This window comes from Platichthys flesus, chromosome 10 (assembly GCF_949316205.1).
Source record: "Platichthys flesus chromosome 10, fPlaFle2.1, whole genome shotgun sequence".
In the NCBI taxonomy this organism is placed as follows: Eukaryota; Metazoa; Chordata; class Actinopteri; order Pleuronectiformes; family Pleuronectidae; genus Platichthys; species Platichthys flesus.
This window is the reverse complement of record NC_084954.1, coordinates 819,373-831,821: the sequence shown is the minus strand read 5'-3', so window position 1 is coordinate 831,821 and position 12,449 is coordinate 819,373. Positions and strand designations below refer to the sequence as shown.

General features: G+C 43.8%; 2 protein-coding genes across 2 annotated transcripts; both read right to left on the bottom strand.

Annotated features, from left to right (window-relative positions):
- Positions 1–5,369: 5,369 nt before the first annotated feature.
- On the bottom strand, positions 5,370–7,365 carry sptssa (serine palmitoyltransferase, small subunit A). The gene is made up of 2 exons (XM_062396957.1): positions 7,160–7,365; positions 5,370–6,349 (listed from the first exon to the last, which is right to left on the bottom strand). Exons 1-2 carry the CDS (start codon positions 7,260–7,262, stop codon positions 6,246–6,248), a joined length of 207 nt encoding a protein of 68 aa, XP_062252941.1. The 5' UTR covers positions 7,263–7,365; the 3' UTR covers positions 5,370–6,245.
- A 1,240-nt stretch (positions 7,366–8,605) lies between these two features.
- On the bottom strand, positions 8,606–12,106 carry eapp (e2f-associated phosphoprotein). Its single transcript, XM_062396947.1, has 6 exons — positions 11,934–12,106; positions 10,881–11,062; positions 10,415–10,522; positions 10,216–10,330; positions 9,988–10,110; positions 8,606–9,792 (listed from the first exon to the last, which is right to left on the bottom strand). The coding sequence occupies exons 1-6, from the start codon at positions 12,011–12,013 to the stop codon at positions 9,498–9,500; spliced, it is 903 nt and encodes a 300-aa protein (XP_062252931.1). The 5' UTR covers positions 12,014–12,106; the 3' UTR covers positions 8,606–9,497.
- Between the last annotated feature and the right edge of the window lie 343 nt (positions 12,107–12,449).

Genomic DNA, 12,449 nt, shown 5'->3' with positions numbered 1-12,449 from the left:
TTTGAGTCCAAAGGAATCCTGATGTCAGCTCCTGCAGTTCAGAGCCACAGCCACCAGGTGGCGACGTTTCTGTGAACTGATCAGAATCAGAATCAGAATCAGAAGTATTTTATTGCCAAGCAGGTTTACACCTACAAGGAATTTGCTCTGGCTGTTGGTGCTTACAATGAACATAGAAACATAAAACACAATAAATACAACATACATAGCAAAAGCAATAAAAAATAGAAAACCAGTTTATATTTACTCACTGTTTACTTCTTATTTACTCACTTTTTTCCAATATTTATACAAAGTAGCATTTATTTTGACATAAACATTTCTGAATTAAAATATATGAATGATAAAAGATATAAAAAGTGAAGTAAAAAGTAAAATGTGAAATGCAAAATGCAAAACATTAAACAGTGTCCGATTGCAATATGCAATGTAATACAGTATTATATAATATGAGATAATGTGTTAATTTATTAATTTAACACATCGTTGAGGTGTGGGGGTGGAATAAAAGTCTGAGTCAGGTGGGGGTCCCGGGCCTTGTTGATGAGGCCAACGGCAGACGGGAAGAAGCTGGTCTTGTGGAGGTTCTGGTCCTGATGGACCGCAGCCTCCTGCCCGAGGGAAGAACCTCAAAGAGTTTGTGAGCCGGGTGGGGGGGGGTCAGCCACCATCTTGCCTGCATGCCTCAGGGACCTCGAGGCAAACAGGTCCTGAAGAGATGGCAGATTGCAGCCGATCACCTTCTCAGCAGAACGGATGATACGCTGCAGCTCCTCTTGTCGTTAGCGGTGGCAGCAGCGAACCAGATGGTGATGGAGGAGGTGAGGATGGACTCGATGATGCAGGTGTAGAAGTGCACCATCATTGACTTCGGCAGGTTGAATTTCTTCAGCTGCCGCAGGAAGAACATCCTCTGTTGCCCTCTTTTGGTGATGGAGCTGATGTTCAGCTCCCACTTGAGGTCCTGGGAGATGATGGAGCCCAGGAAGCAGAAGGACTCCGCAGTGAAGACTGGGGCGTCCCTCAGGGTGATGGGGGTGGGGGGGGGGGGGGCTGGGTTCCTTCTGAAGTCCACAACCATCTCCACTGTTTTCAGCGCGTTGAGCTCCAGGTTGTTCTGCTCACACCAGGTCACCAGATGGTCAATCTCCCACCTGTAGGCAGACTCGTCCCCATCAGAGATGAACCCAATGAGGGTGGTGTCATCCGCGAACTTCAGGAGTTTGACGGACTGGTGACTGGAGGTGCAGCTGTTGGTATACAGGGAGAAGAGAAGAGGGGAAAGAACACAGCCTTGAGGGGAACCGGTGCTAATGGATCTGAATTCAGAGACATACTGACCCAGCCTCACGCGTTGCCTCCTGTCAGACAGGAAGTCTGTGATCCAGCTGCAGGAGGAGTCAGGCACACTCAGCTGGGAGAGCTTCTCCTGCAGCAGATCGGGATGATAGTGTTGAAGGCAGAGCTGAAGTCCACAAACAGGATCCTGGCGTAGGTTCCTGAGGAGTCCAGGTGCTGGAGGATGAAGTGGAGGGCCATGTTGACTGCATCGTCTACAGACCTGTTGGCTCTGTAGGCAAACTGCAGGGGGTCCAGGAGAGGGTCAGTGATGGCTTTGAGGTGGAACAGCACGAGGAGCTCAAATGCCTTCATCACCACAGAGGTCAGGGCGACGGGTCTGTAATCGTTGAGTCCACCTGAGTCAACCACGTGGAAACACTCCCACCTAGTGTCTAATAACCGCTACTACACAATTAAACAAATGATTTGTGAAATGAAACATGAAACTTATCTTCACCTGAAGTGATGAACATGTGAAGATAGAACCTGATCAATTTAGCCTTCAGCTTCTCAAATGTAAGAAATAAATAAATAATAATTATAATGATAAACTGGTTCATGTATCAAATCAGGTACATCTGGTCTCAGATCAGATCTCAGATCAGTGATGGCTGGTCACCTGGACGCAGTGCAGCTCTCAGATCAGTACATCCTCTTCTGATTCATCAGTTTAGGACTGAAAACCATCCAGACTCTTTTCCAGGAGTTTTGAGTCCAAAGGAATCCTGATGTCAGCTCCTGCAGTTCAGAGCCACAGCCACCAGGTGGCGACGTTTCTGTGAACTGATCAGAATCAGAATCAGAATCAGAAGTATTTTATTGCCAAGCAGGTTTACACCTACAAGGAATTTGCTCTGGTTGTTGGTGCTTACAATGAACATAGAAACATAAAACACAATAAATACAACATACATAGCAAAAGCAATAAAAAATAGAAAACCAGTTTATATTTACTCACTGTTTACTTCTTATTTACTCACTTTTTTCCAATATTTATACAAAGTAGCATTTATTTTGACATAAACGTTTCTGAATAAAGTTTATGTCAGTAAAAAGTAAAATGTGAAATGCAAAATGCAAAACAGTAAACGGTGTCCGATTGCAATATGCAATGTAATACAGTATTATATAATATGAGATAATGTGTTAATTTATTAATTTAACACATCGTTGAGGTGTGGGGGTGGAATAAAAGTCTGAGTCAGGTGGGGGTCCCGGGCCTTGTTGATGAGGCCAACGGCAGCCGGGAAGAAGCTGGTCTTGTGGTGGTTCTGGTCCTGATGGACCGCAGCCTCCTGCCCGAGGGAAGAACCTCAAAGAGTTTGTGACCCGGGTGGGGGGGGATCAGCCACCATCTTGCCTGCACGCCTCAGGGACCTCGAGGCAAACAGGTCCTGAAGAGATGGCAGATTGCAGTCGATCACCTTCTCAGCAGAACGGATGATACGCTGCAGCTCCTCTTGTCGTTAGCGGTGGCAGCAGTGAACCAGATGGTGATGGAGGAGGTGAGGATGGACTCCATGATGCAGGTGTAGAAGTGCACCATCATTGACTTCGGCAGGTTGAATTTCTTCAGCTGCCGCAGGAAGAACATCCTCTGTTGCCCTCTTTTGGTGATGGAGCTGATGTTCAGCTCCCACTTGAGGTCCTGGGAGATGATGGTGCCCAGGAAGCAGAAGGACTCCGCAGTGACGACTGGGGCGTCCCTCAGGGTGATGGGGGTGGGGGGGGGGGGGGCTGGGTTCCTTCTGAAGTCCACAACCATCTCCACTGTTTTCAGCACGTTGAGCTCCAGGTTGTTCTGGTCACACCAGGTCACCAGATGGTCAATCTCCCACCTGTAGGCGGACTCGTCCCCATCTGAGAGGAGCCCAATGAGGGTGGTGTCATCCGCGAACTTCCGGAGTTTGACGGACTGGTGACTGGAGGTGCAGCTGTTGGTATACAGGGAGAAGAGAAGAGGGGAAAGAACACAGCCTTGAGGGGAACCGGTGCTAGTGGATCTGAATTCAGAGACATACTGACCCAGCCTCACGCGTTGCCTCCTGTCAGACAGGAAGTCAGTGATCTACCTGCAGGAGGAGTCAGGCACACTCAGCTGGGAGAGCTTCTCCTGCAGCAGATCGGGATGATAGTGTTGAAGGCAGAGCTGAAGTCCACAAACAGGATCCTGGCGTAGGTTCCTGAGGAGTCCAGGTGCTGGAGGATGAAGTGGAGGGCCATGTTGACTGCATCGTCTACAGACCTGTTGGCTCTGTAGGCAAACTGCAGGGGGTCCAGGAGAGGGTCAGTGATGGCTTTGAGGTGGAACAGCACGAGGAGCTCAAATGCCTTCATCACCACAGAGGTCAGGGCGACGGGTCGGTAATCGTTGAGTCCACCTGAGTCAACCACGTGGAAACACTCCCACCTAGTGTCTAATAACCGCTACTACACAATAAAACAAATGACTTGTGAAATGAAACATGAAACTTATCTTCACCTGAAGTGATGAACATGTGAAGATAGAACCTGATCAATTTATCGTTCAGCTTCTCAAATATGAGAAAGAAATAAATAATAATTATAATGATAAACTGGTTCATGTATCAAAGACAATACAAAATAAGTAGCGGCTGCATCTTTGGATTTTTAATTAAAAGAACATGATTGAAAACAACAGCTTACAAATGAATGAGTGGTCGGAAGTCAAACTTAATTATAAGTTAAATTAATAAAATACCAGCAGGTCAAACAAGCAGCTTCATCATAGTGAAATATCCCTTTAATGGTTTAATAGAACAGTGTTTAGCATCAGGAGCTCAGAAAAACACACAAAGACTTTTATTCTACAGGCCAACATATGGGACTACAAAACTTTACAAAGATGTATACAAGATTATATACACTATATACTTTCCACCTGTTTACCATTTAGCTGGTCCCTCTCTGTGGAGTTTACTCTCACAGGGAGAAACACAGTGAAGCAGAGCAACAGAGCACAGACTACGAGCTGGTACATTATGAGTTTTTAATGTCCGACTGAATATTTTACAGAATGAGAAAGTTTATTGGTCTTTGAAAAGGTGTGTTTCCAGGATTAGGCTCTAATATCATTATTATATCAGAAGTCGACCTTAATAGTTCGTGGAAGGCACCAAGTGAGATTCTTCAGTTTCAGATTCAGTTCTTATCTCCAAGCAGACTTTGGATTAATGAAATATCCTGAACTAGAATCAATATGGAATTAAAAAAGAAAAAGAATCTAGAATTATGATTAAATGTGGGAATTTAAAGGAAAGTTTTTCTAAAAACAAAACAACCGTTATATAAATGTTTCCGAATTTGGTTTGTGTATTTTAGGTAATTTTGTATCACACTGACATCACAACTTGGACGAGTCATTGCTGCATGACTCAGCGTTCATTAAAGAGGAAAATCACAAAGCTTTTAAATATTTTATTCGCAATAAACATATGACGACCTTTAATCACTGAATGTTAAAAAGTGATCGGCTGCTTCCGACAGGCTGCGAACAGGAGCCGGTCTCAGATTCAGGTCAGAGGTCACACACTTCAGAGGCTGCATTTGAAAACCGATTGTGTCACAGCATCCGTACCTTTTCAAAGTGTACGACAGAGCGACCTCTGACCTCACAGCCCTGAGACACCGAGACTCCCATGGGCGGATCCTTCTCAAGCCCGACCTCTTCCTCCTTTAGAGAGATGAAGGCGGCGGAAAGCAACAAGACCAGAACATCTCATGTTTACACGCTGACTTGAATCAGACTCAACCGATGAGCAGAGGGCTCGTGTCACTGACACTTTCTCCTCGTAGCGTTTCCAAACTTCTGAAACTTCGACGTGTGAAGAGCGGAGCCGTGATTCAGATTCTCAGGATTTTCTAATGAAACAGTTTCCCGTGGATCTCCAGTCGGATCACGTCTCCCGGTTAAGAGAAAAGATAGAAGTTCCATGTTGGTATGTTTGTAGTTTTAAGAACGTGAGCTGATGTGTGTATCGCTGAGAAAGAATAACACAGAGACGTAATGAACTTTACATGGTGCCAAAATATTTCTTTTAAAAATTCATTGTTAAGTGTTACACAAGCAGCGTTTAATGAACATTAGACCTCACTTTGTGTTTTAGACTCTTTAAGGCTGTTTTCAAGGCGACGTCCAGTTCAGGTCTCAAAAAACAGGAACTTGGCTTCAAACTATTTTTACATTTTCAAATCACAGAAGAAAAATAAAAGAAATTCACTGATTCAGACTTTTGTCACATTTGTGCTGAAGAAAAAACGGTGGAATCATAAACTGAGCGATAATACAACAAAACAAATGACTGTTTCGTTTCTACAGGAAGTCACCGTCTTTGAGAACAAAGGTGGAGAATGGAAACAGCTGGAGGGTGATGGTTCCCAGCAGTGACCGTCCACTGGGTCCAAACCACCAGGATCCATTCACAGATCATCAGCTTGGGCTCAAAACAAGTAGAAAATGATTTTCTCCATCAGCTGCTCTGGTTTCTTGCTCCTGAATCAAACTCTTCAGACAACAACACTCTGAAATCTTGAGGGAATAAAAATATAATAGTCCAGTCGCCTCCCAACTGTAAGGTGCGCTTGATTCCAGTGATTAAAAAGAAAAAAGACATGAATCAAAACTTCGCTCAGTCGTCCGTGGCCTCGAGTCCAAACCAGACTCTGTTCACGTTTCAGACGAGTGAAGGAGACACCGTCCCGGAGGACAACCTGTCCAGCATGACGTCCACAGAGTTGACCTATGATATTATATTAGCTTTAGAGAAGGAGGAGAGTTGCTCCCCACCTCACATCCAGGAGAGACAGACAGGCAGTCAGACAGATGGACGGACAGGAAGCCGGAGACAGACGGGGACCAGCGGGTGGACGGACGAGTCATCGTGTCACTGGACGACCTCGAAGTAGTGCAGGATGGCCATGATGTGCTGAGGCATGAAGACGTAGCCGGTGTAGACGGCCATGCCGGCCACGGAGACGAGCAGGGAGTCTGAGGAGGACACGTTAAGGGACAAACTCTGAAGGAGGGGGGGGGGGGGGGGCAGAAGCATGGACTTGGTCGTATTGTTGTTTTTATGCGACGACGTGTACATGTCAACAACTGGCTGCGTTATTGTTCACCGAGGCTAGGTGTGTTACTGGAGGAGTCCACTAGGGGGCGCCCCACTGAACTGGCTCTGTAATCAATGACTCATGTTTCTGCCACTGGTGGTAAACAAACAAAGAGATCCAACAAAAACTCTGACTTTAACTCCTACAGGAAATAGAACAACAATGGTGTGTTGTGTGTTAGTATCTGTGTGTTGTTGAATAGAAGGTCACGTGTTCTCCTGTTAAAACAGAGTGTAAACAAAGATGGTGACACTTTGCTGAAGTTATAAAGTTTCCGTGGAGCTTTTCAGTTTCCTCTCGGGTCAACTGGAAGAAGAGTCGTTTCTCTAATGTGGAACCAGTGGAACCAGTAAGTGTGTAACTGGGATTAGTCATTACAAACACAAACACCCGGATGATTAAGGATTCAACACACGTCGCTCTCACACAAACCGGAACTCACATGTAACACTTTCCCTGATGAGTATCTGCTTGTTCTCTAATCAGACTTTAACCGGTTCACTCTCGACACAAAACGGACACACAACGTACACGGGGTTTAAACACAATTAAACACAAACTGTTATTCATGAGTAAAACGTCTTCGCTGGAATTCACCTTGTTTGAAAACGACCCTGGTAGAAAAGCTAATGGCAGCTCGGTTAGCATGTTAGCATCTTAGCATGTTAGCATAGCGCTGGAAGGATACTGAACACCGTCCGCTCCCAGGGCTCCAGCATGTAGAGGGCGGTCACCAGCAGGTACTGGTAATAAAACCAGTTCAGTTGTTTCCAACAGTCTCCCAGCGTCATGGTCACACTTATTATTCTTCTTCTACTACTTCTTCTTCTACTTCCTCCTGTTCCTCACCTTCTTCTTCTTCCTGTTGTGGGAGCGCCGACGTCTCATCACGCCGTGCTGCCTCTCAGCCAATCACAGCCCCGCGTTCAGCGCACTGCTCCGACGTAACCGGGGAGTTCCAACATCCTGTTTTCAAAATAAAGTAACAAAGTACATTTTATATAAAGTTCCGGTGTGTAGGATTCAGGTGAAAGCTTCTATTGGCAGAAATTTAATATGAAATAATAATTTTCATCTAAACTGTGATAGATTTGTTTTCTTTACCGAAGGCAGCCATGTTTTTTACAGTAGCCCCAACTGGACAAACTAAACCTTTTGAGTTTTTATGACAATTGAAGCTTCCACAGGTTCTTTACCATGTGTGGTATGGAAGGGGGGGGGGGGGGGGGGGGTGGAGTTAGGGGTATTCAGCTGCAACACAACACTTCACCACTAGAGGTCACTACATTGTACAGACTGAACTTTTAAAATGCATCGTTCAGTGTTTATATGTCTTTTATTTACAGAATCAGTGTCTCTGTGAAACTGACGCGTTTTGCTTGGAAGGCAAAACGTCTCCGTGTTGCTCCACCGGACAGTAGACAGTGAAAATATAATATGAATCGAATTAAAGTTGTAAAACGAGGCTGACCTCCTGTTGGCAGCAGGTGGTGATGTCACTATCTCTACAAACTGACTACAGATCTGTTCAGGTCTAAGACATGGAAGGAATCTACGACCACTGACAGGGACTTTAAAGCAAACTGACAGAGGAAGTCTTTCATATAAAGTGTGGGTGGAGTTAAAAAGTCACAAACAGGTGTTATTCTCTCAGCTTAACCCTTTGATACACAACACGGGTCAACAGTGAACCTACTCACTTGTTTTCTATATCCTTGCAGTGACTGAATCTCCTCATCCACCATTTCAGGTGTTTCCAAGTTAATCCTGAACTTTTTGAATAAAAATCATTTTTGTGAAACTACCCTTTTGTACAACATGGGTCAATAATGACCTGTAATCATTTCCTGTGTCATTTCATACATTTCTTTGCTATAAATTTGAAATAAATGTATTTGATCATTTTATATTCTAATTATTCATTAAATATCGATATTTTCCTTTCTTACTTTATAAACAAAGGTACATTTTGTGAAACCTTTGGTGCTGATTGGACAATGCACAGCTGTTGTCTCGGAACTATCAAATACAGGATGAAGAGTTCCTTTAACACTGTGAACACACACACTATAATTTGACACACACCTGCGCACACACACACATACCTCAAATACACACTGACGCAACACATGTGGACAGACCAGCTTCCTTTTAAGAAAACATATTTTGTGAAACTATACATTCGTGAGGCATTTTCAAAGATTTCATCTTCAGTAGGAACCAATGGATTTGGGTCAGTGACCGAGCCACAGGTACGGACATCTGTCGTTTGGGTTTTTTATGGAAGTCACTGACAACAACAAACACACAACGATGTCAGCATCATCCTAATAGAGATTTTGGCATCATTTTTGTACAACAAAGAAGAAGCTCAGTAGAACCATAAAAGCCCAGAGCTTCAGTCATTCAAACGAGGAGTTCCTCCATCACTCCTGTGGTCTGAAGGTTTCTGACGGAGGCAGAACTTCACTGTTTATTAACTGTATCCAAAAATGGCCAATGTTAAATTATCACAGCCATAATTATTGTTTGTATGTCAACAGACAAATCATAATAAATATGAATGAAGTGTCAAAGATATGTTGATAGTGAAAATGTGTCCAGTTTATTTATTTTTTTACTTAAAGAAGTCCTACTTGAAAAAATCAATATAAATATCAATGATAAAGGTATGTTTAATAAAAAGAAAAAAATACCTATTTCTCAAATATTTGTAAATCCTGAAATATCAATAAGAGTTTTGGCCTCAAAGAATCATGAATCACTTTGACTCGAGTGTGAAACACCAGCTGCAACCTGCAGATCTGAGCGTCTCATTGTTTGTCAGATGTTTAAAAGGTTTCAAAATCAGAAGACGTAGTTTTCCTCAGACGGGGAATCGACCCTGAAAGTTTCTGAGCTGATTCATGATCGTCAGACTTTAGAGATTCGCAGCAGGACTCTCTCTCTCTCCCTCTCTCCATCGGGATGCTGGCGGTTCCGTTCGTCCCAAATCAACCTCTCGCTCAGAACTCGCTCGGTCCATCTCAGCAGTGGCTGGCCAGAATGTTGAAGAAGTGGTACACCTCCTCCTTATCGAACACGGCCACCTCCGTGGAGCACTCGGAGCACTGCACCGGGCGGTACACTTCATCGGCGTCCATCCCGGCCGGCGCCGGGTCAGGAGCCTCGTTTGAAGAGGTTTCTGTCTTCTGGCCCCGCCTCCTCTTCCTGCCTCTCTGCTTCCTCTCCTGCTCTGTGTTGTATCGCAGAACCTCGTCTCTCTTCACCGTGCAGTTCATCACGAACATGGCTCGATACTGAGTCCGGTAGTTTTCATGCCTGAGTGAACACAACCAAGAAAAATATGTGTGTCGTTAAATCACATCAAATCACTTTAAACCTGTCAGTCAACATCTCATGAGCTGCTGTTGGACCTGGACTCAGGTAAACCACTAACACAACTCATGCTGAACCAGTAAGTCGCTCTGAAGCAGATTCAGTTCATGGTAACAGATCACACAGTGGAGGTCTCACCTCTGACAGTCCAGACAGAGCATGGTCATGCAGGCGGGACAGTTGAGGATGGCGTCGCTCGTGGGTAAACTCTTCGTCTGGCGGGACGGCTTCGAGCCCGCTGGTCGTTTCCTGCTGTTGTATCTGAACAGGAAGACATGACCACGTGGTGAGGACATCTTGTCTTCGTGTCTTTTTATGTTGTAGAAGAACAATTGTTTGATAAAGTCTTGAGTGGTGTCCTCTTACCCTCTCCTCCTGGCGTCCACCCAGGCCTGGTCTCTGTCGTCCTTGTCGGGGTCGTACAGCAGCTCGTCATTGGTCAGTATGACCCGCTGTCTCCGCCTCTGGCCTGTGGAGCTGCCTGCGGAGGAAACAGACATTGTGATAAATCTCTTAAACACATTTTGGGGAAAGGTTCATTCTACAGCTCGTCTGCAAGTCTTACTTGGTTTGTCCTCTTCTCCTTCGGAGTCCGAGTCGAAGTAGACGTTATCGTACACCTGAGGGTTAGGGAGTCCAGGTCCGGCTCCGCCTCCGTTTTCAAGGGGTTGTGCTGCAGAATAAACACAAACAGGGATTCACCAGGAATTATTTCAAACCAAGGTCCTGCTTCACAGATCAGAATTACTGTGTGGATGAACTCCACCTGTTCATCAGTTAATCATGGATCAAACACTTCAAGTTTACACAGTAGATATTCTGCAATTATTTCTAAGATGATGGGATCCAACCCCTATGGCCACTCTGTTCCCCAGCTGCTCTGTGACTGTGTGGTTGTGTGTTGGTTCCCATTGTCCCACGTCAACAAATATCAAGCAGCAGCAGAGACACTTCACTCTGAGGACGCCATGTGGAACCTTTGACTAATCATCTGTGAGGAATCCCTCCAGGTCTCATCCATGCAGTGTTACCTTCTGTGGACGGCCCCCAGGTCCCCTCCAGGGTCCTGATGGTGGAGCTGAGCTCCGCCTCCATCTCCTTCTCGAACTCATCCCCGCTGGATGACTCGCTCTCCCCCGTCAGGTACTCTCTGATCAGCTTCTTCTTCTGAGCCGGAGTCCCGTTCAGCAGCACCTCCAGCTCGTCCTCGGAACTGAAACACGGGGACACACACAAGTTAGATATATTCATATATTTCATAAGAAATACAATTGAGATTTTTATATTTGACAGTTTAATGATTAACTTCATTTCAATAACTATTAATTAAAACCAAATATATAGAACTTGAAACAATTAAGTATATATATATATATCTGTTAAATGGAAGGATAATTCAAGTTCTATATTAGCTGGTTTCAACTTGTTGCCTTGATGTTGAACTTTTATAAAGAAGATTTAACATATAACTGATTTACATCAGATTAAACAAGAGTTTGTCCTCTCTGCAAATTAAGAATTTAAATCCACAGAGTTCAGGAGGAAATAATCTCTCTTTACACTTCATAGATATATTAATGTGACATTTATTGTGACAATTTTTTGATGTTGACATATAATTAAACATTTTATCCACACGTAATTTCAGGCCATATTATCAACAACAATATATACTCTTAGTGTAATGTCCTGATTTGACTTGGTTAATCTAACCACAACAATCTATTGCTTTTTGTGGAATTACGTTTATACTATTGATTACTTTGTACATATTCATATATATTTATATATTTGATTGTTGACTTATTTATGACTTTACTGAGTTGTCCTGATTGTCTTCACTGCTGTAACATCCACCGATTGGATTACTACTAATAATAATCATAATGATAATCGTATGTGAGTTATCACCTCTTAATTGACTGAATATTAACGTCGCGTTAATAAAACGGCCCTGAAACAAAGTTAGCATTGTGCGCTAGCCGCTGTGTCGTCACAAGAACGACGTGTGTGGTTTGTTTACGTTAGCATTCAGCTAGCTAGCCGCTAACGAGTCACAGCTAAGTGTCGTGCGTGGGTCTGACCTGCTAGCGGCGCCCTCCTCGTCACTGGGCTCCTCGATCTCATACGGGTCCAGCTCCTGCGCTTTCTTCACTTCGTCCATTGTAACGTCTGAAACTGAAAATGTAACGCAGACACGAGATGTTTAACGAGTTAGCGCAACAGAGAGGGCAACTTCCGCTTCCGCTTCTTCTTCTTCTAGGAGAACAGGAAGTAGGTGAATATTGAAATTACTCACTATCGCCACCAACTGATCACAACTATGACTGCAACAGAGATTACATATAACTTGATATAGGCGGTCACTGATCATCTTTATAAAGTGTCACTGATTAGCTTTATATACAGTCACTACTCATCTTTATATATGACTTATTGTCTTTATATAGAGTCACTGATCATATTTATATATTATTTATTGTCTTTATATACAGTCTCTGATCATCTTTATATATTGTCATTGATTATCTTTATATACAGTCTCTGATCATCTTTATATATTGTCATTGATTATCTTTATATACAGTCTCTGATCATAT